We start from the raw sequence: 24,911 nt of genomic DNA, 5'->3' as shown, positions 1-24,911 counted from the left end.
TAAACTTTCAAATGAGTTTCTTTGCATGAAAGGATAATATAATAAGCATTTCAACCAGCTACCTTCTCACGTAGTGGAACCATTTGCATATTATTTTAGCTTAAACTGAGAAAAAATAAAAAATAAAAATGTAACAATATTTACTGAGGCTTTAGCTTTCTCATTGTGCTGTTTAGCCTACTTGCCACCAGTTATTTCAGTATTTAGAAAATTAAATATGATTTTATTTATAAAAAAATGTATTCCTTAGAAAACTGTTCCTGTTTTCCAGATATTCTAATTTATAGGAATTTAGGGAAAGGAGATCGCTATGGGACAGTCAGCATTTACAGGCCTGATTTTATCATTATGCATCTGTACATAAAATTTGTGGGGTTTTTTGTTTTTTTCTTATTTCATAAAGTTTCTAACTGGGATTTAACATGTGCTGTGCACACTTACTCAGTCGTGTCTGACTCTGCGACTTCATGGACTGTAGCCCGCCAGGCTCCTCTGTCCATGGAGATTCTCCAGGCAAGAATATTAGAGTGGGTTGCCATTTCCTCCTCCAAGAATTAACATACTCATACACATAGAGAAGTCCATAAATTGTAAGTAAATAGATTTTAATAGAACGAACACGGCTATGTAACTACCACTCAGATCAAGAAATAGAGCATTACCAGCAACCCAGAATCCTCCCTCAAAATGGGAGAAAATATTTGCAAATGAAGCAACTGACAAAGAATTAATCTCCAAAATGTAAAAATCATTCATATAGCTCAGCATGAGAAAACCAAACAATACAATCAAAATATGGGTGGGAGACCTAAACAAACTTTTCTCCAAAGAAGACATATACATGTTCAAAAAATATATGAAAAGATGCTCAACATCACTGATTATTAGAGAAATGCAAACCAAAACTATGATGAGGTATCACCTCACACCAGTCAGAATGGCCATGATCAAAAAATGCACATATAATTTGAGTCAAAAAGAAAGCAACTGGCTTCACATATTTTTTCTCCCTAGAATTCACAACATGTTGTCTCCTATCTACTCTGTCACCTATCTACTCTATCTACTCTCTACTACTGTCAGAAAATTTTTTGTTTAATGTCTAAAGAAGATGTTGGAAGGAAAGGGAAATAAGTCTGATTATCAATGGTTCCTTGATTAACTTGACAGCACCCTTTCTAAACATTAAGCAATATTTTTCAGGATATATTTTCTGTGAGTATTAGTGGCCCTTCTGTGTGAAATGGTAATGAAACCAGTACCTTCAGAGAGGCATTCGATCTTTCTCAGTTTCCTGTGATTTAATAGTAATGGAAGCAATGGCAAGAAAAAAGGAAATGGTCTAGACTAACCCCTGTGAGTGAAAAGGTAATCAAGAACCAAGTCCTCTTTCTGACTATTTTTGTGTGTTTGCATTCATTTTGCAGAATATCTGACTATAAGTGGTTCAGGATAATTCCAGGAACATGTATCTGTCAGTTTTATTGGATAGTTCAATTACCAATGCCTTTTGCTTTAAAATTATTTTGCTTTTTGTCTGTGCTCAATAGAGAAATGAGTTAAGAGATACTTCATTACTTATGAATTTTATGTTTGTGTCGCCTTATCTGTGTGTATGTCTGTATGTATACATTTATTTCTACCTAAATATAGGAATAAAAATGTTAACAATTAGCCAGAGATAGCTAAACTGGAACTTAGTATGGCTTATTAGCTTAGTTTACACAATAACCAGCCAAATGTGCTATGACATGCTATTCTTCCAGGCCTTTTTCTTCCATTGCAAGACAGTTCATAATTTTAATAAATTCACATAAATACCATTATCCAAAGCACTCATTTGTCTACTAACAATTTGGCACATATGATATGACATTAACAAAGAATATGCTTCATTTCTTTAGCCCTTTTCACAGCATGCTTCACTTCCTTGTTTCTTAAGCTATAAATTAATGGGTTTAACATAGGGATAACCATGGTATAAAACACAGATACCACCTTCTCTTGTTCTAAGGAATACTGGGAGCTTGGTTGAATGTAGCTAAAGCTTATAGAGCCATAGAATAGAGTCACAACCGTGAGATGTGAAGCACATGTGGAGAAGGCTTTGTGTCTGCCTGCTGCTGAGCGGATCCTCAGGATAGCAGCAACGATGAAGATGTAGGAGATCATCACAGTCATGAAAGTGATCAATGCAATAATGCCAGAGAAGATTAAAAGCAGCAGTTCATTCATGGATGTGTCAGAACAGGACAGCTTCAGCAGCGGGGGAAGGTCACAGAAGAAGTGCCTGATGACATTTGGCCCACAGAAAGACAATTTCAGCAAGCCAGTTGTGTGAGTCAACGAGTTGATTACGCCTCCTACACATGATCCAATGACCAGAGCAACACAAACTATTTTTGTCATAGCCACGGTATAAAGTAAAGGGTTCACAATGGCCATATAGCGGTCATAGGCCATTGCTGCCAGCAAGAAGCCCTCAGTGGTAAGGAGTGACACAAATAAAAAGTACTGCACCATGCATGCAGAGAACGAGATTGTCTCCCGTTCAACAAAGAAGTTCATCAGCATTCTGGGTGCAAAGACTGATGAATAGCAGGCATCGATGAGTGACAGGCAGCTGAGGAAATGGTACATGGGTGTTTGGAGTTTGGGAGTTATTTGGATTAGAAGGAGCATCCCTAGATTACCCACCAAGGAAATGGTATAGATGAGCAGCAACAGCAGGAAGAGAGCCACTTTCAGCTCAGCATGATCTGTCAGTCCCAAAAGGATAAACTCAGTCACCAGTGTAAAATTAACATCAGCCATGTGTTTGTTTATCTTGGTACCTGTCAACAAATAAATTGAGAATGATCATGCAGCATTATCAAGACTACTCGGAATCTCTAACTAGTAATATGACTTGAGTTATTGACTGCTCTGCTCTGGTGATTTTAGCTATAAAATTAGAAAACATTTAACTAGAAATATCTATTCTCTTCAAGCACTGTCTATTTGCATGTTCCATAGAAAATTTCAAGAATTTAAGCAAGAAAACATTAGAGTCTTAGCTTCAGGATACATTCAAAATGCTATTCTTAGTGTGAAGAAAAAAGCTTAAGTGAATTTCATTCTGTGTGTGTGTGAATTGCTCAGTTGTGTCCTACTCTTCCTCTGTCCATGGGATTTTTCCAGGCAAAAATATAGGAGGGGGTAGCCTTTCTCCAGGGGATCTTTCTGACCCAGGGTTAGAACCCAGGTCTCCTGCATTGCAGGCAGATTCTTTACCATCTGAGCCACCAGAGAAGCTTCTAAAATAGGCAAAATCCAGATTATAAAGCATCATTATTTAAGTTGGAAATTTAACCTGTGGTACCACTGAAGTTCTCTTTTAAAAAATGATACAGGGGTGTCCCTTGGAGTAGTGGTTAGGACTCCATGCTTCCATTGCAGGGGGTGGGGGATGCACCAGAGATTTGATCTCTGATCAGGGAACTAAGTCCCCACAGTCAAAAACTGAAGGAAAAAAAAGTTTAAAAATGACACAGATAAACTTATTTACAAAATAGAAACAGACTTACAGATAGAAAACAAACTTATGGTCTTCAAAGGGAAAGGGGATGGGGAGATATAAAGTAGGAATTTGAAAGTAACATATGCATACTACTATAAATGAAATAGATAAAAACAAGGACCTACTGAATGACACAGGGAACTATACTCAATATTTTATAGTAAGCTATATGGGAAAAGAATTTGGAAATGAATCCATATACATTATATACAAATAATTCATATGTCTTATATACATGCATACATATACATATATATTTATAGAGATAGAGAGAGAGAAAATCACTTTCCCATACACCAGAAACTAAAACAATATTGCAAATCAAATACACATCAACAACAACCAAAAAATAATCTTACATCAGATTTCATTGTGGCTAATGCCAAATCTATAAATATCTGAGCATAAGCTGTATCATAATATTTAAACTTTTTTCCCACTTGTGTTTTCATGTTTAGTGTGTAGTCCACATTTTTTAAACTTTGATTTGACAAAAGGCAAGGTCCCAATATCAAAAACTCTGGATTCATTTTTAGAAAATAGACAGAGGCATTGGCTTTTGAGAATAACGTCCACTAGAAATTGAAAAGGAGTACTCTGAGCTCATATATGAAATATGATGAATAGAACTTATAACTGGCCTTTTTTGGAAAAGTTCCTATTTTAAAAAAAATTATTGAAATATAGTTGGCATGTTTAGGTGATGCTCATTTTCCAAAATGACAAATCATGCAACAATATACTCCTACATTCATATAATAGTGTGGAAAGTCTTATAGAATAAATAACATAAGAAGCAGAACTGTTACTGACCTACTTTGGATGGTTTGTATTAACAATGCATTTCTAATACAAAGGAAGATTCATGGCCTTTGATATCCAATAGAAATGCCATACTCAAGAGACTCAGGAAACAATCTTTATGCTTTTCTAAGTAAAGCAAGCTTATAAAATAAAGCCAACCCATAAAACACACAAGTACTTCTCTGCAATATTTTTTTTCATGATATTGCAACAGGTTTCTTAAAATATGCCATGTCTTTTCCACTTAACCAATGCTCATCTTTTGAGCACTTGGAAAGTCCCATAAAGTAAAACCAACCTATAGAACATACAGCAACTTCTTTGCAATATTTTTTTCATGATATCACAGCAACTTTCTTAAGATATGCTATGTCTTTTCCAATGCACATTTATTATTTCTACATTTTGCCCACAAGATGGAATTCTTTTCTCACATTTATATTAAAAATGAAAACATTGTAAATAAGTCAGGATACTAGTAACCTTGGCTCAGATGCTAAAAAAAATCCACCTGCAATCTTCCTGGGTTTGATCTCAGCATTCTAGCCTGGGAAATTCCGTGGACAGAAGAACCTGGCTGGCTACAGTCCATAGGGTGGCAAAGAGTCAGACAAGACTGAACAACTGACAAACACACACACACACTTCACTCCTACAGAATAAAGATACGGTTTTCTCGGCTTTATCATCCTTTCACATGGGAGATGCTAGCCCTGTGTTCAGTATGTAAAGCCCAATATTTCCTTATTTCCTATCATTTTAATAATCTCACAATATTGTCCTTCTATTATAGTACCCTTTTAGATCTAGAATATCTGTGGAGACAGGTGAATAATCTTCATAAGTTTACATAGTAATGATTTATATTGAAATTCATCCTTTAGAAAATATTACAAATTGAATCCAATCATTCGTTTTTATTACTCCCAAAGAAATCGCATGACAACTTTGAGGTTAATATAGAGAAAGAGACTTAAGCAGAGGATACAGAAAGAGATGAGAGTCAAATTACAAATCCCTCACTCCCCTATACCTTGAAGTCTTTATCACATTAAAATCTGAACCTCTTCTTCTTCTCTGTATTTCAACGTATATTGACAGAATGCATATATGCTGACTATTAAAATCCAGGAATTTTACTTACCAGAGAGTGGAAGAAAAAATGTGCAGCAGTTTAGCTAATTGACGAACCTCATCACCACCCATTCTTGTGATCTGTTTTTCTAAATTTCCCCCAAACAAAAACAAGCACAGAAAAGATAGTTAAATTTGTTGGTTTGCAGTGATGCATAAATTAGGTCAATGACAGATGTTAACAGGTAGTAGATTTGAAATTTAAAATTTCTAAAATAAAAAACAAAAGGCACAGATTCCATGTTGTCAATGCAAGAGTGGGATGATCAAAGAACAATCATATCAGAAAACAGAATTAGTTAAAAAGTTCATTTATATAATTACCTCAGTTCAAATGGGAATAGACTCCCTGGAGTTCATCTTGTGATCAAAGGATATAATAAATGTGTTATTGAAAGTTCCTCTGTGCATCTGGAGGGATTTAGAAAACTCACAAGAATGCAACTGCCCCCTTAAGGCATTTCATGCCCTTACTTTACAATGAATAAAGGAAATTTGCCACAAGTAAAGAGAAAAAAACAGTGTGTATGTATATATATAATATATATATATATATATCTTTATATATATATATATGAGTTTGAGTAAACTCTGGGAGTTGATGATGGACAGGGAAGCCTGGTGTGCTGCAGTTCATGGGGTTGCAAAGAGTTGGACATGACTGAGGGACTGAATTGAACTGAACTGAACATATGTATATATATGTGTATAAATATATATATATATATATTTATTTATTTATATATAAATGCAATTGATAGTGATCCCTGCAAGGTGCATTAGGAAGAGGAGCTTTTCGGAACATATCTGTGCCTAATGTCAGAAACACAGACACACACACACACACATATAGACATTCAAATAAACACAAACAGAAGCAATAGGAAACATCAGTGAGCTTTAAGGTAGTAGAACAAGACCTGATAATTTAAAAAAAAATCTATCCCTTTACTTCCTTGGATTGTAAGAACATCAACAAAAAAATTACAATTAAAACTACTACATCTTAAAAGGTTTCCTTGCAAAGAACCCAACCATTGATCCAATCTAGCCTGTGTCTCCTGATAAAAATTTGGAGGTTTTTACCTTTATCTTAAACTGAATCGTGAGCAATTCTGGTAGCAGTATTTTAAACTATTCCATACATATATATACACACACATGTGGAATATATACATATATATTTGTATGTATGAACTGTCCTTTATTATTTATTCTATAATCAATTACAATTTTTCAACCTAAATTCAAATTTCTTAAATATCAGAATTAACAGCTGATGGGGCAAAAGTTAGGGGTGGGGGTTAGGTGATATTCTAAGCTTGAGCTAGGCCATAAGATAATCCATTATTTGATAAGACCTAGAGCATTTTAAGTACTTGTGTTCTCTGTTTTTTTTTTTTTAATATATAATCCATTTTCAATCCACATATGAGATATTTATATAAAAAATGTACAACTAACCCTTGAATAATGTGTTGGGGTGCCAATCTTCTTGTGTAGTTGAAAAACTGATGTGTAATTGAGAGTCTTCCCTCTGTTTTTGTTTTGATGAGGTTCATCCAGTTCTGCAAATTCAACTGGGGAGCGTTTAGTAATGCAGTAGCTACAATTGAAACAAACTGATGCATGAATGGACCCCTGCAGACAGAAGGGTTGTTTGGACGTTTGGATGGCATCGGTGACTCAGTGGACATGAGTCTGAGCACGCTCTGGCAGTTGGAGATGGACAGGGAAGCCTGGCGCACTGCAGTACAGTTCAGTCCAGTTCAGTTGCTCCATCGTGTCTGACTCTTTGCGACCCCGTGGACTGAGGCACGCCAGGGCTCCCTGTCCATCACCAACTACCGGAACTTGCTCAAACTCATGTCCTTTGAGTCGGTGATACCATCCAATCATCTCATCCTCTGTTTTCCGCTTCTTCTCCCGCCTTCAATCTTTCCCAACATCAGGGTCTTTTCAAATGAGTCAGCTCTTCGAATCAGGTGGCCAAAGTATTGGAATTTCAGCTTTAACATGAGCCCTTCCAATGAATAATCAGGACTGGTTTCCTTTAGGATGGACTGATTGGATCTCCTTGCAGCCCAAGGGACTCTCAAGAGTCTTCTCCAACTCCACAGTTCGAAAGCATCAATTCTTCACCACTGAGCTTTCTTTAGAATCCAAATCTCACATCCATACATGACTGCTGGAAAAACCATTGCTTTAGCTAGATGGACCTTTGTTGGCAAAGTAATGTCTTTGCTTTTTAATATGCTGTCTATGTTGGTCATAGCTTTGCTTCCAAGGAGAAACCATCTTTTAATTTCATGGCTGTAGTCACCACCTGCAGTGATTCTGGAGCCCCAGAAATAGTCTCTCACCTTTTCCACTGTTTCCCCACCTATTTGCCATGAAGTGATGGGACCAGATGCCATGATCTTAGTTTCCTGAATGTTGAGTTTTAAGCCAAATTTTTCAAGCCCTAATTAGTTACTGTGTGAATATGCCCTTTGGGACACAGGGAAAGTCTAGGAGGATGAAAGTCTTCTTTCTACAAATAAGAAGCTGGGGGACAGTGTTTTTGTACTTGAGAGGGCCCGACGGGTTCCTCTGCATTTCAATCCCACTTTTTTTGATAATCTTCAACCTTATGGGGAACAAGTGATGGACAAGAAAAGAGATACAATTTGCATAGAGATGTTAATCATAAACTCAGCAGGGGAGCTCAGTTTTAGGAGGACCTGCTTTCAACATTACAAAATAAATGGTATGAGTGGACTAAAAAAGATGTACAACTTGAGAGATGTGAGTTAAGTTTTATTGGGGGCAAAATTAGGACTGCAGCCCAGAGGCAGCATCTCAGATAGCTCTGAGAGACTGCTCCAAAGCTGCAGTGGGTTGGTCAGTATATAAGGTTTTGGTGAAGTGAGTTCAATACCATGAAGCACTTACTCGACAAAAGGTTTTTTGTTAATCATAAAGATCTGAGGTTACCATGAAGGAATTTAGTGCTTAGTGCTTCTCTAGATATGAGGAGATGCAAGGATTGAGATCATAAAATTTATTCCTAAAAAATCCAACTATCTAAAGACCCGTCCCACCAGATTCCCTGGAGCGGAGAGTGCCTCACTCAACCCTGAACACTCTCAGGGGATGTTGAAGGTCAACATCTATAGCAGCATGGAGTTCAGTCTCCATAGAGGAAGATGGCAAATGCCTGTTGTTCAGTCATTGGCAGTGCCAGTTTTTTGTTGACATATGAGAGTAGCCTGAAGACATACCACTAAACATGAACAAAATGAGTTTCAACTTTGGGATATCATTGAGCAAGAAAACCTCTGTCCTGGTAATTTTGAAATTACCATTGTTACACAGGTGGTATTTACATTAAAAATTACCATTAGTTTCTCAATTGCTGGCTTAACTCTCACAGTTGCCTATTATCAGATAGATTTACACTGCTTTTTTTGTTTTTTTAATTTCCAAAGACATCTGCTTTATTAAAACTAAATTTTGTTGAGTAGAATCCCCCTTCAAAAATATAACACATACAAAAGTAGCTCCTTTATCAACACCAATAAGTTATCACCTGAAAGTGCAGCATGAGCAGCCTTCATTCTCTGTAACAGTCACTTTTAAGTCTATGTTAACATGGATTTAATTATCACAAATCAGCAGAAACTTTATAATAATGTTATAAGCTATTCTTAGTCTGTCCCTTTTAGACTCTTCCTTGTTTCCTTATCTTGATAAATCATCCTCAGTGAAATACTTGTCCTGGTCCAGGCACGGGTTGGAAAAGAATTTCCAGACAATAGACAGAATCAGAGGGAAATAAAGTTTATTAGAGAGGGAGACGCTGTTAGAACAGCAGGCCAGCTCAAGGGAGAATTGACGGTGAACATAGGTCCTTAATCCACTTTTATACCCAGGGTACAAGGGGTGGGATATGGGTCTTGAGGGTCATTTGCTGATTGGATGAGGCATGTATACTGAGTGGGGGTAAGAGTAAGGCAAGTGCCTTCTCCCCTCCTATGGGGCAGGAGGGGAGACAGGTTATACTGCTCAGGAGGACCTGAATTCCATTAATAGTTACAACATGGGGGAGGGAAGGACGATAAGGGTCTGGTTTTCCTTTCCTGCATTCCAGGACCCTCCTTGGTTTTATCTGCTCTTTCATCCTTGGTTCACCACAATGCAGTATTTGATGAACATTTCTGGAGGAAAGTTGGTCATGGAGTATCACTCAATGCATAATGCATGAAATTATGGGTTTTAGGAAAGGACAGCATAACATTGGCCATAGTATATTGTGAAATTTTAGTTATAAAATGCAGATAGATACTAAATAGACAGTATGATAAAAAGTATGCAAATCTAGAGGCATCCAAATAAGCATTTATGAACCAGAAAAATTAAGAAAACTTTATCAAATATTACAAGAGGTTGATTATTTTCATATCACTTTTGAATTTTATTATATTCTCATTTTGTATCTTTATTTTTCCTGATATGTTTTAGTATGCAACAGTTATTTTAGAAAAATCAGTTGTTATCATAAATTATACATATGCAAAAAAGAACACAAGGACAGTTTTGGAGATTTTTGGATAGGCTTAGAGCTTTGATTGTGGTGATGGCATCATGGATATATACAGAAGTCCAAACTCATCAATATGCACCTAGTAAATGAGTGCAAATCTTCCTGTATCAATTATATTTCAATAAAACTTAAAAATATTAATTCTTACCTTGCCTAGAATTCCCTTCACATTTTAAGATTTTATTTTGTTTCTAATGAACACAGTAACTCCTATAATGTTACAGATTTAAATATAAAAGTTTAATTGTGAAAAATGCATCATTTTGTCCTTAATGGTTCCAGTCATAATCAAGCATTTTTCTAGAAATAGTTTCTCTATCACCACATTCATAAATCTAGAGCATCACAAAGGAAGATTAAACCATCATGCTCTTCACTGTCTGACTCCTAAGAGAAAAGATAACTAGCTTTTGAAAACATTAGCATAGCTACACTTAGTTTAAGAAATCTTGTCCTTGGAGACATACAAAATAATATTCCTTGAAACTAGTCCACAGGGATGGTGAAATTTTGCATTAACATCAGTCCCCAGTATGTGAGGTACCTTGAAATTTTTAATATAAGAGGCAAGGCATACGCCGCTCTGTTTACTTACATGGTAGAGCCTTGATGTTCTTTTTAGACACAACTTCCATGCAAAATTTGCACATGATCACCAGCTGAACAGAATTTCTATGTTGATTAACTTTTCTCTAAGAATAAAACAAAATGAATGTACTAAGAAGTCAAAAGAAGTTATCTCAAAGAAAACAAATATTACAGAAGTTTTTGACTGAAAAGATCTTCACATTTCATTGTGAGCAAAATTTGAGGTTGATACTTCTAGACAGATAATAGTAGAAGAAAATGATTTTTCACTAACTTTGCCTCCTGGTAAGTACTATTCTCAAATTTAGAAAACTTTCGTTAGGTTCAAATATAATAAGGAATTATCAGAAGTCTCTGCATACAGGTACCATTTTTTAAATGATATCTGTATCATTTCTCACAGATATCATTTAAATGATTTCTATATCATTTCTTACTGATATTATTTGAATGATTACTTGCTCTATCATTTCTTCTTCTTACCCTAAGAAGTTCCAGGACTTGTGGATCCAGAAATATAAAATTGATGTAATTAAGGTCTGCAAGGAAGTTGCTAATTTTAGAAGAAATTTGATTTTAATAGTGAAATTAGGAAAATGCATATTTTGGAAATGAATGAAGCTATATGAAGCTATAATTTTAATACTCTTTACAATTAAAAAGCCAAGAGGTTGTTATTTATTTTTCATTAGTATTGAAGAATATTTGAATGTAATGAACAGTACATGATACATTAAAACAATTCTACCACTGTTCCTTTTATATCTAGCATTTATTTTCAGGTTTGTTGAAATTAATTATAAATAGGAATAAAGTATCATGAGCATACTTTCTAGGATCAATATATCTTGATAGAATTACAGAGAAAACATGAAATAGCCCTGACTGAAATAATTACCTAAATTTTCTATGCACTTTTTCTCACCTAAAAAATGTGGGTAATAGTAATGCCTATGATGTAATAGTCTAATGAAAATTAAACATTTTAGCAAAAAGAAATGGTGTTAGGGCTATCCTAACTGTTTTTAATATATTAGCATTTATTATATTTTATCCAAGTGTCAGTTTATGCCTGTTTCTATATTTATACATTTGGCAATCAAATTAAGATGTTTCTCTTCATGCTTTACACACTTCATTCTTATCACATCCTAGAAACACTAAATTAAAATAAATTTATCATGTCATTAATGAAAATGCAAACTATTTGAAGACATTTTTCCTGAGTATCAACTTTGATATCTCAACAGTTTGGAACATTTGAACACTATGGGCAGAAGGAATATCACACATGTGTCTGACTTCATCCTCATGGGCCTGACAGACTTTGAAGAGATCCGACTGGTCCTCTTCACCCTTTTCCTCCTGATATACCTGATCACTGTGCTAGGGAATGTGGGGATGATCCTGATAATCTGCCTGGATTCCCAGCTTAACACTCCCATGTATTTTTTGCTCAGTCACTTGTCATTTCTTGACCTCAGCTACTCAAGGGTCACCACCCCTAAAAGCTTAGACAGCTTACTGACTTCCAACAAGTATATCTCATACCTGAACTGTTTCATCCAGATGAATTTTTTTATCTTCTTGGCCGCCACTGAGTGTCTCCTTCTCTCCTCCATGGCCTATGATCACTATGCAGCCATCTGCAACCCTCTGCATTACCTGCTTGTTATGTCCACTAGACGCTGCTGCTCCGTACTTTTTGGATCTTATTTGATTGGTTTTATGGACTCCTTTGTCAATGTGCTTTGCATGAGCAGATTGCATTTCTGTGACTCCAATGTAATCTATCACTTTTTCTGTGAAACACCCCCAATCTTAGTGCTCTCCTGCACTGACACACATGACATTGAAATCATTCTATCCATATTTGCTGGCTCCACCCTACTGGTGTCTCTTATCATGGTGTCTGCATCCTATGTGGCCATCTTGTCTACCATCCTGAAAATTACTTCCACTTCAGGGGAACAAAAAGCCTTCTCTACTTGTGCCTCCCTTCTCCTGGCAGTCACTGTCTTTTATGGCACTACAATTTTTACTTATGCAAAACCAAGTAAGTCTTACTCTTTGAGAAAGGATCATGTGGCTTCCGTCTTTTATACTATTGTCATCCCCATGTTAAATCCACTCAGGTATAGTCTTCGAAACATAGAAGTGAAAAATGTTCTCAGAAGAGTCATGCAGAAGAGAAAAGGCCCCAAACAATTAAAATAAAAGTGATTAAAAATTTTAAAGCTCATTTTTCCCCATCCCTATAGTGTATTTCCTTGCTTTCTCTACAGAAATATATAGAATCAGTAATATTTGTTATTTGTGTATTTATGTTGTTGTTGAACCATCCTCATTAACTAAATACAATGTCAAATATTTCTAAGAATATGCCTTTAGAAATCTACACTGTAACTGGAAATCATGAACCATGTTAAATCATGGTCTATATACCTACATTTTTAAAGGCAGCTGGCTTGCAAAATGAAAGATTATAGTTTTCATCTTTGAAATTATATCAAACAACTTCACATGCATAATCCAACTTCCCAGAATTTTATGATGTAAAATAGCTCAGTTTTGGGAATAGTAAATTATTTTGGAAATTATTTCCTTTACTTTGTGGATAATCAACATAGCAGACTGATTATGAGCACTTACCCAGACCCAACCAACCATTCCAGAATTTAGATTCTAGATCTGCTGTACTTTTGCTTATATAACCCTTTAAAGCATTGCTGAAAGTTTAAGTTTCAAGTTTCCTCAAGAAAAATAGTAATTTATCTTGCTCAAGATAAATAATAATTCCAGGTCCACAAATATTCTATAAAGATTAAATCAGATAATAATGGAATTTAAGGACATACTAATAAGCGCTGGCCATTATTGTTTGAACACTCATAATCCTGCAGTATTTTATATGTACATGGCTTTTTCTTATTGAATATTAACTCTTTTATGAATTACTTTTGATTGATTTGGTTATTTTCTGCAATACAACAAACTGAGTCAGGTAGATACACACACATCCCCTCCCTCTTGGATTGAACCTCCCCCCAAAGAAATCATTTTAAAAGGCTTACTTCTGTGACATGTCAACAAGCTTCAGTACACTGCTTCTTCATTGAAATTCTATGTATTTTAAGACCTCATTGCTTTTCTCCTGATTTCTATAGGTTTGACATGATTATTAAAAATATATATATTTTTTACTTAAATGTTTGTCTCATTTGTATTAATATTTGTAGCAAAGACAAATTGTAAAGCTAATAAATTACAATGAAATCAAATGTTGCAGCAACCTATTAACTTTAATCAAGTAGAGTGCTAAAATTTCTTTTATTTAAAAATTTTGTACATTACCTTTAACTTTCTCTACATAAAGCACAAGAATATATTTTAAATTTTCCAAGTATTTCATAATTTTCTATATTTTTGTAATTAAATAGATCATTATGTTCAAATAATAATGATTGCAAACATTTTATTTTTTTTAATTTATATTGGTTTCTATCTAAAATGGTGTCTGTTTATTTTTTTACAAAGTACTTTTTAAATGTTAAAATTCAAACTCTCTTTTAGGAAATAAATGTTTAAATTATTTTTACCAAATTAAAACTCTCAATAAATTTATATGTCTTGCATTATTTTCCCCTAATTTATTTTAAAAATTCCCTTTCATATTTGAATGCCATTAAATTATGAAGACACCTTTGCTCTGATATTCACATTTTCTAGACTTTATATTTACAGCTATTGTTATTTGCTTTCACTTGCATATGTTTAAGAATAACTTTTTAACTCCTCTCTCCTCTTTCAAAAGCATATTACCTCATTTTATTTTTATGGGCATTTTTTTTTAATTTTTCTAGTCTATTTGACAAACTGACTTTACCTTGATATCAAGGTAAAGGGATACATTTTTGCAGTGGTTGTTGTTCAGTTGCCAATTCGTGTCCAACACTTTGAGACCCTATGGACTGCAGCATATCAGGCTTCCCTGCCCTTCACCATCTCCCAGAATTTGTACAAGTTATGCAGTGAGGCTATAGCATAAAAGAGCAAAATTTAATTTTTTTCTGTTCTTTTTTTTCATTTATTTTTATTAGCTGGAGGCTAATTACTTTACAGTATTGTAGTGGTTTTTGCCATACATTGACACGAATCAGCCATGGATTTACATGTATTCCCCATCCCGATCCCCCCTCCCACCTCCCTCTCCACCAGATCCCTCTGGGTCTTCCCAGTGCACCAGGCCCGAGCACTTGTCTCATGCACCCAACCTGGGCTGGTGATCTGTTTCACCCTAGATAATATACATGTTTTGATGCTGTTCTCTCGAAACATCACACCCTCGCCTTCTCCCACAGAGTCCAAAAGTCTGTTCTGTACATCTGTGTGTTTTTTTCTGTTTTGCATATAGGGTTATCATTACCATCTTTCTAAATTCCATATATATGTGTTAGTATACTGTATTGGTCTTTATCTTTCTGGCTTACTCTACTCTGTATAACGGGCTCCAGTTTCATCCATCTCATTAGAACTGATTCAAGTGAATTCTTTTTAATGGCTGAGTAATATTCCATTGTGTATATGTACCACAGCTTCCTTATCCATTCATCTGCTGATGGGCATCTAGGTTGCTTCCATGTCCTGGCTATTATAATACTTAATCCCTATAATGTGTCTCTCTAAGTTCAAAGAATTGATAAGTTTTAAAGATTAGAAATAACAGGGAACATTTCATGCAAAGATGGGCACAACAGACAGAAACAGCAAGGACCTAAGAAGCAAAAGAGAGTAAGAAGAGGTGGCAAGAACATACAGAAGGACTGTGCAAGAAAGGTCTTAAAGACTCAGATGACCACAATGGCATAGTCACTCACCTAGAGCCAGACATCCTGGAGTGTGAAGTCTAGTGGGCCTTCGGAAGCACCACTATGAACAAAGCTAGTAGGGGTGATGGAATTCCACCTGAGCCATTTGAAATCCTAAAAGATGATGCTGTTAAAGTGTTGCACTCAATATGTCAGCAAATTTGGAAAACTCAACAGTGGCCACAGGACTGGATAAGTGCATTTTTCATTCCAATGTCAAAGAAAGTTCAAACTACAGTACGGTTGCTCTCATCTCACATGCTAGCAAGGTAATACTCAGAATCCTTTAAGATAGGCTTCAACAGCATGTGAACCAAGAACTTCCAGATGTACAAGCTGGATTTAGAAAAGGCAGAGGAACTGGAGATCAAATTGCCAGTATCCACTGTATCAGAGAAAAAGCAATAGAATTCAGGGGGAAAAAGTCTTCTACTGCTTAATTGACTATACTAAAAATTTTATATGGGTCACAACAAACTGTGGAAAATTCTTGAAGAGATGGGAATACCAGACCACCTTACCTGCCTCCTGAAAAACCTGTATTCAGGTCAAGAAGCCACAGTTAGAACCAGCCATGGAACAATGGATTGGTTCAAAACTGGGAAAAGGAGTAGGTCAAGATTTTGTATTTTCATCCTGCTTATTTAACGTCTATGAAGAGGACATCATGTGAAATGCACAGTTGGAATCAAGATTGCTGGGAGAAGTATCAACAACCTCAGTTGTGAAGATGATACTACCCTAAAAACAGAAAGTGAAAAGGAACTTAAAACTCTCTTAATGAAGTTAAAAGAGGAGAGTGAAAAGCCTAGATTAAAACTCAACATTCAAAAAACCAAGATCATGGCATCTGGTCCCATCACTTCATGGTAAATAGATGGCAAATGTAAACAGTAACAGATTTTATTTTCTTGGGATCCAAAATCACTGTGGATGGTGACTGCAGCCATGAAATTAAAAGACACTTGCTCCCTGGAAGAAAAGTTATGACATGGAAGAAAATCTATGGCAAACCTAGTCAGCATATTAAAAGGTGAAAGATTTATATGATCTGAAGAAAAACCAGAGTATAGGCAGCATATTAAAAAGCAGAGACATCACTTTGTGGACACCTGTTCATATAGTCAAATCTATGGTTTTTCCAGTAATCCTGCGGGGAGGTGAGAGTTGAACCATAAAGAATGATGAGCACTGAAGAAATGGTGTTTTCAAACTGTGGTGCTAGAGAAGACTCTTGAGAGTCCCCTGGACAGCAAGGAGATCAAACCAGTCACTCCTGAAGGAAATCAACTCTGAATGTTCTTTGGAAGGACAGATGCCAAAGCTGAAGCTCCAACACTTTGGCAACATGATGCGAAGAACCAACTCATTAGAAAAGATCCTTATGCTGGGAAAGATTGAAGACGAGAAGGGGGTGATAGAGGATGAGATGGTTGGATGGCATCACCAACACAGTGGACTTGAGTTTGAGCAAACTCCCAAGATAGTGAAGACAGGGAAGCTGTTTTATTGCCATCCACACAATCGCAAAGAGTCGGACACGACTTAGCAACTGAACAACGATATGCATGTTTGTGTGTATGTATATAAACATAAAGTGCTAGGTATAGAATATCACTGTGACATTTGTGAGGTATATTTAGAGACTCTCATTTCTCCAGATTGGGCAGAAAAAATTCATTAAATCTATAGTATTAAAAAGAGAAACTGGGTTTTCCTTTTATTTTTCCTTAACAAGAGACTTGAACATAAACCCTGTTTAATGTACTCTCTTCAGCATTGATACAAAATGGCCCCTGGAAAAGATGAAACCCTCAGTACTGCCTTCATTGTGCATGAATCATTTAGAAGTAATGGAAGTTGGGTAATCTTATTTAAATGTTTATTGAAAAGAACTGAAGATTAATCCATAAAGTACTTTTAGAAGAAAATATGTGGGCTTATATTTCTCTCTCTCAGACAAGATTGTAAGTTTTTTGAGAGAAGAGTCTGTTTAGTCATAGTTTGACTATTGCTATTCACAGCATGAAACAAACACATATGTAGTATTTATGATATTTACAATAAGTAAATGTATTCTTTGCTCTTTTTGGCTTGTGGAAACAAAGTGATTAATTTATTAAGATCAATGATTCTTCCTTAATCATGTCTATAACTTGCCTTGGAATTTGGACCATCCTGTACATATTAGTACTCAATAAAACATTAGCTCAGTTGAAAATTCTATCTAGAATTCTTTCAAAAATATTGCTTACTAGTATGTTAAAAATGGCATAGAGATTAATAGACTTTTTAAAATGATTTTTACTTTTAGTAGTTAGGATATGGAAATCAGTGTACATAGATCTGTATTTGTTCATATGATTTTAAATCATTGGAGTCGAGGTTTTAGGATTTCTTTTGTATTATACATCAAAAAGAAACTTCCTGTAGTGATAATTGGTCGTCAGTTTGGGGATAATTGAAGACAATTCATGGGAAGGGATCTATGAGTGCACATATATAGGTTTGATTTAAATTTTTAATTTTCTTCTCAGATATGTATTACTGGTGCCTGATGCCAGGAGACTTCATTTTACAATAAAATATTTTACATTATAAAGTATTGTAAGTGACAACTGATGAAACATACTATTCATTATTTTAGGGACTTATTGAGGATACTGTTTTAACTCATCCCTCATTCTCTTTATTAATTTAACATTGATTATTTTTCTTCTAAGCACCATGTCTGAGTCAGATTAGTTGCTTTCAAGATAGTTCATTATCATTATTGAAAATTACTAAAATAATTATATTTCACTTTCTTTCTCGACCAGGGATTTTCATCCATGCCTCATAACTACAATGCTCAGATTTTGATAATTGTATGAAACATCCTCACTGTTGAACCTTCTTTACATTTACTGTGGTTCTAATTGTACATATATTTTCATTTTCACTTGTATTGAATATATACTCTTCTGTAGATAATTTCAAGATTTTGTATTTATTTAATGCTAATAAAATCAGGTATCTAAATTTTATTTCTGTGCTTTAATATTGCATTGCTATTCTCTTTCTAAGAGAAAAACATGCCACACTTTTTTTATTAAGCATACGACACAGAAATATATTTTATTTGTTCAGACTTATGATTAAATGTCCATCTATATTTTTCAAAATGTCCTAGTATTTATCCCTAGTGTACTTTTCATCATTCTAGACTAAGGAAAAAAGTAGTGTGTATATCTATCTATCTGTATATACATGTAGGTGACATTGTTAGGCACTCAGTCATGTCTGACTTTTTGCAACACCATGGACTGTAGCCCTCCAGCTTCCCTGTCCATTAAATTCTCCAAGCAAGAATGCTGGAATACATAGCCATTCCCTCCTCCAGGGGATCTTCCCACCCCAGGGATCAAACCCTATTCTCCAGCATTGCAGACAGATTCTTTACCATCTGAACCACCAGGGAGGCGCATATGTATGTATGTGTATATATATATATATATATTAACTGTAATCAATTAGGATATGAAGCTGGACCATCATTAAATTAAGAGAGATTTAAAAAATCTCTGATCATGCTTTGGTTCCTGACATGACACAATGAATGGTATAAGAATAGTTTGAAATCAGGAAAAACACTAAAATGAACATAATGAGTTCCAGTGCTAGAAAATATTAAGAAAAACTTTCTCCTCATAGTTTTGCATTTGTTATGGTTTTTGAGGTGGCTTTTAGTTGTAAAATGAGAGTGGATACTGAATATACAGTATGATAGTGATTATGCAAATCTAGAGGTATACAGATAAGTACTCCATGACAAAAATAATTGGGAGAAATTCATTAAATTGTTACAACAGTTTTGGTTTTTTTCATATCATTCTTTGAATTTTGTTATATTCTTGTTTTCTTTTTAACAAACATATTTACTCCCTAAATAATATTACATATTTAAATATCAAAATTTTTGTCAAAATGTATCATTCTGCCCCTGATTATTTTAGTCATAGAGTAGATATTTTGCTAGAAATAGCTTCTCTACCAACCTGGGCATAAATTTAGAGCATCACAAAGGTAGAGCAAGCCATTAGGCCCTTCATTTTGTGGCTCCTAAGAGAAAAGGCAACTAGCTTCTCAAATCCTATCATAGCTGCTTTTGGTCCTTGAACTTTTGTCCCTGGAGACAGGCAAAGAAATCTTTCTTGATAACTGGTCCACAGGGATGAGCAAACATTTCATTATCAACAACTCCCAGTATACAAACTACCCTGGAAATATTAGGAGGAGATGAAAAGCACGCTCTGCTCTGCTGATGTACCTAAAGAGTGGGGCCCTGAAATTCTTTTCAAGCATAACTTCCTGGAAAATTTTACATTTGGTCAGGAACTGAATGAAATTTCTAGTTTGATTTACTTTTCCCTACAGAAGAAAACAAAATGATTCCATTAAAAATTAAAAATAATTTATCTCAAAAAATAACCATGTTTATTACAGAAATTTTCAACTGACATGATCTTCACATTTTATTTGTGAGAAAAAATTGTGGCTGACATACTTCATAGACAGATAATATTGAAAGAAGTATATTTCACCAACCTTGGCCTCCAGTAAGTATTATTCTCAAAGGTAGAAGGTTTTAGGTAGAATCAAATAAAATGGAGATATTTTCAGAATATGTACAGTGATATCATTTAAACCTTTCCCTAAGTAATGTCAAGATTTGTAGAACCAGAAGTACAGAGTTGATGTTATCAGGGTCTGCAGTCAATGTGTGTATTTAGAAATATAATTTTGGAATAAATTTAATTTTGAATTATCAAGTTGTACAAGCATCCTACTGTTTGAAGATTAATATGAATATATGGTCTATAATTTAGTATATGCTACTGAAGTTCACTAAAGTTGAAAGCAATATTTCATTAGTATAATATTAAATATATTGGGAAAGAAAAACAGTGCATGGTGCATTAAAATGTATATATCAATTTATATATCAAATTATCAATTATATATATCACAAACTTTTTTTTGTTTTTTTTAATTTTTTTCTTTTATTTTTATTAGCTGGAGGCTAATTACTTTACAATATTGTAGTGGTTTTTGCCATACATTGACATGAATCAGCCATGGATTTACATGTATTCCCCATCCCAATTCCCCCTCCTGCCTCCCTCTCCATCCCATCCCTCTGGGTCTTCCCAGTGCACCAGCCCTGAGCATTGTCTCATGCATCCAACCTGGGCTGGTGATCTGTTTCACCCTTGATAGTATACTTGTTTCAATGCTATTCTCTCTGAACATCCTACCCTCGCTTTCTCCCACAGAGTCTAAAATTCTGTTCTGTACATCTGTGTCTCTTTTTCTATTCTTCATATAGGATTATCATTACCATCTTTTTAAATTCCATATATATGTATTAGTATACCCTATTGGTCTTTATTTTTCTGGCTTACTTCACTCTGTATAATGGGCTCCAGTTTCATCCATCTCATTAGAACTGATTCAAGTGAATTCTTTTTAATGGCTGAGTAATATTCCATGGTGTATATGTACCACAGCTTCCTCATCCATTCGTCTGCTGATGGGCATCTAGGTTGCTTCCATGTCCTGGCTATTATAAACAATGCTGCGATGAACATTGGGGTGCACGTGTCTCTTTCAGATCTGGTTTCCTCAGTGTGTATGCCCAGGAGTGGGATTGCTGGGTCATATGGCAGTTCTATTTCCAGTTTTTTAAGAAATCTCCACACTGTTCTCCGTGGTGGCTGTACTAGTTTGCATTCCCACCAACAGTGTAAGAGGGTTCCCTTTTCTCCACACCCTCTCCAGCATTTATTGCTTGTAGACTTTTGGATAGCAGCCATTCTGACTGGCGTGTAATGGTACCTCATTGAGGTTTTGATTTGCATTTCTCTGATAATGAGTGATGTTGAGCATCTTTTCACGTGTTTGTTAGCCATCTGTATGCCTTCTTTGGAGAAATGTCTGTTTAGATCTTTGGCCCATTTTTTGATTGGGTCATTTATTTTTCTGGAATTGAGCTTCAGGAGTTGCTTGTATATTTTTGAGATTAATCCTTTGTCTGTTGCTTCATTTGCTATTATTTTTTCCCATTCTGAGGGCTGTCTTTCCACCTTGCTTATAGTTTCCTTTGTTGTGCAAAAGCTTTTAAGTTTCATTCAGTCCCATTTGTTTATTTTTGCTTTTATTTCCAATATTCTGGGATGCGGGTCATAGAGGATCCTGCTGTGATTTATGTTGGAGAGTGTTTTGTCTATGTTCTCCTCTAGGAGTTTTATAGTTTCTGGTCTTACATTTAGATCTTTAATCCATTTTGAGTTTATTTTTGTGTATGGTGTTAGAAAGTGTTCTAGTTTCATTCTTTTACAAGTGGTTGACCAGTTTTCCCAGCACCACTTGTTAAAGAGGTTGTCTTTTTTCCATTGCATATTCTTGCCTCCTTTGTTGAAGATAAGGTGTCCATAGGTTTGTGGATTTATCTCTGGGCTTTCTATTCTGTTCCATTGATCTATATTTCTGTCTTTGTGCCAGTACCATACTGTCTTGATGACTGTGGCTTTGTAGTAGAGCCTGAAGTCAAGCAGGTTGATTCCTCCAGTTCCATTCTTCTTTCTCAAGATTGCTTTGGCTATTCGAGGTGTTTTGTATTTCCATACAAATTATGAAATTGTTTGTTCTAGTTCTGTGAAGAATACCGTTGGTAGCTTGATAGGGATTGCATTGAATCTATAGATTGCTTTGGGTAGTATACTCATTTTCACAATATTGATTCTTCTAATTATGAACACAGTGCATTTCTCCATCTGTTTGTGGCCTCTTTGATTTCTTTCATCAGTGTTTTATAATTTTCTATGTATAGGTCTTTTGTTTCTTTAGGTAGATGTACTCCTAAGTATTTTATTCTTTTTGTTGCCATGGTGAATGGCATTGTTTCCTTAATTTCTCTTTTTGTTTTCTCATTGTTAGTGTATAGGAATGCAGGGGATTTCTGTGTGTTAATTTTATATCCTGCAACTTTGCTATATTCATTGATTAGCTCTAGTAATTTTCTGGTAGTCTTTAGGGTTTTCTATGTAGAGGATCCAGTCATCTGCAAACAGTGAGTTTCACTTCTTCTTTTCCAATCTGGATTCTTTTTATTTCTTTTTCTGCTCTGATTGCTGTGGCCAAAACTTCCAAAACTACATTGAATAGTAGTGGTGAGAGTGGGCAAAATTCCAACATATGGAGGCTGAATTTTTTTGTTATTATATATCTAAAAATTTTGCAGGTTTGCTGAAATCATTCATAAATAAGAATATAGATACTATTATGGGTATTCCTTCTGAGGTCAATCTACCTTGGTAGAATATCAGATCCAATATTTAATAGCTCTGACTGTGGGTGGGCTAACTAACTTCACAGTGCTTTCTTTCTCATATGAAGAATGTGTCAAATGGTAATAACTATGGTATAATAATCTCATGGTAATTAAATGCATTAATAATGACAAGCCTTCAAACACTATCAGTCATTCTAACTATTCAGCTGTACTAGGTTTTGCTACATTATATCCCAATGTATAGTTACCCTTATATCTATATTTGGTAGTCAAATTAAGAGTTTTCTTTTCATACTCTCTACAACCCTGTTCTGACTTTTTAGAAACATGAAACTATAACATCAAATATAAATATATCATGTTGTTTATAAAAATTCAAGCTTTTTGAAGTAATTCATGTCAAGTATCAACTTTGATCTCAACAGTTCAGAGCATTTGAACACTATGGGCAGAAGGAATATCACTCATGTGTATGACTTCATCCTCATGGGACTGACAGACTCTGTAGAGATCCGGCTCATCCTCTTCACCCTCTTCCTCCTGATATACCTGATTACTGTGCTGGGCAATGTGGGGATGATCCTGATAATCCATCTGGACCCCCAGCTTCACACACCAATGTACTTTTTCCTCAGTCACTTGTCATTTCTTGACCTCAGTTACTCAAGTGTCATCACCCCTAAAACCTTAGACAATTTACTAACTTCCAAGAAGAATATTTCATACCTGAACTGCTTCAGCCAAATGTATTTCTTTGTGTTCTTGGGTGCCACTGAGTGTTTCCTTCTGTCCTCCATGGCTTATGATCGCTATGCAGCCATCTGCAACCCTCTGCATTACCCCGTCGTTATGTCCACCAGACGCTGCTGTTCTCTTGTCTTTGGATCCTATTTGATTGGCTTCGTGGACACCTCTGTCAATGTCCTGTGCTTGAGTAGATTGCATTTCTGCAACTCAAAGATAATTTATCACTTTTTCTGTGATGGACCAGCAATTTTAGCATTGTCCTGCACTGACACACATGACATTGAAATCATCATATTCATTTCTGCTGGCTCCACCCTCATGGTGTCTCTTATCACGATATCTGTGTCCTATGTTTCCATCCTGTCCACTATCCTGAAAATTACTTCCACTTCAGGGAAGCAGAAAGCCTTTTCCACCTGCGCCTCCCATCTCCTGGGAGTCACCATCTTCTATGGCACTATGATTTTCACTTACTTAAAACCAAGTACGTCCTACTCCTTGGGAAAGAATCAAGTGGCTTCTGTTTTTTATAGTATTGTCATCCCCATGCTGAATCCACTTATATACAGTCTTAGAAACAAAGAAGTAAAAAATGCACCTAATAGGGTCATGAAGAACAGAAAGGGCTCCAAATAATTAAAATAACAGTGATGTTAAACTTCAAAGCTCATTTTATTTTTTCATTCCTATAGTGTATTTCCTTCCTGTCTCTTCAGAGACAAAAAGAATTGTTTTTTTATTTATTGTGCTGAGCCATCATTTGCCTAACTAAATATAATCTTGGGTATTTTTAAGAATATGCCTTTGGAAATCTACATTATAATTGGAAACCAGAAATATGTTAAACCATGGTCTAACTATACACATTTTTTAAGTGAAACTGATTTCCTAAATGAAAAAGTATAGTTGTCAGCTTTTAAAATATGTCATATATATTCCAAAACATAATCCAACTTCAGAGAATGTTATGATGGAAAAGAGGTCAGTTTTGGGAACAATGATACCAATTTCAGAAATAATTTCCTTTACTTTAGAGAGAAGCATTTTAGCAGAGTGATTATGACCACTTGCTTGGGAACCAAACATTCCAAAATTTAGATTCTAGGACTGCTGCTCCATTACTTATATAACCCATAAATCACTGAAAATTCAAGCCTCATGTTTCCTCAATTGCACTAGATAAGTAATAGTTCCAGGTCCATATAGTTACTATAAGGGGCTTCCTAGGGACTCAGTGGTAAACAATCCATCTGTCAATGCAAGAGACATGTGTTTGATCCCTGGGTCTGGAAG

At 35.2% G+C, this 24,911-nt stretch overlaps 3 protein-coding genes across 3 annotated transcripts in view; 2 read left to right on the top strand and 1 right to left on the bottom strand.

Annotated features, from left to right (window-relative positions):
• Positions 1-639: 639 nt before the first annotated feature.
• Positions 640-24,911, bottom strand: part of LOC110144557 (olfactory receptor 5J3-like) — a 141,163-nt gene continuing 116,891 nt past the window's right edge. The window contains exons 2-4 of the mRNA XM_070472933.1: positions 10,678-10,774; positions 5,508-5,586; positions 640-2,834 (exon numbers count right to left, since the gene is read on the bottom strand). Of these exons, the coding sequence (XP_070329034.1) occupies positions 1,876-2,814 (939 nt within the window). The 5' untranslated portion in view covers positions 2,815-2,834; positions 5,508-5,586; positions 10,678-10,774 and the 3' untranslated portion in view covers positions 640-1,875. The remainder of the gene's footprint in view (positions 2,835-5,507; positions 5,587-10,677; positions 10,775-24,911) is intronic.
• LOC110144556 (olfactory receptor 8H1-like) lies at positions 11,940-12,887 on the top strand. Its single transcript, XM_070472824.1, has one exon. It carries the CDS (start codon positions 11,940-11,942, stop codon positions 12,885-12,887), a length of 948 nt encoding a protein of 315 aa, XP_070328925.1.
• Positions 23,316-24,254, top strand: LOC110144555 (olfactory receptor 8H1-like). The gene has a single exon (XM_020904497.2). It carries the CDS (start codon positions 23,316-23,318, stop codon positions 24,252-24,254), a length of 939 nt encoding a protein of 312 aa, XP_020760156.2.

Source organism: Odocoileus virginianus, chromosome 10 (assembly GCF_023699985.2).
Source record: "Odocoileus virginianus isolate 20LAN1187 ecotype Illinois chromosome 10, Ovbor_1.2, whole genome shotgun sequence".
NCBI classification, from domain to species: domain Eukaryota; kingdom Metazoa; phylum Chordata; class Mammalia; order Artiodactyla; family Cervidae; genus Odocoileus; species Odocoileus virginianus.
The sequence above is the reverse complement of the archived record's forward strand: the minus strand, read 5'-3'. Positions and strand labels throughout refer to the sequence as shown.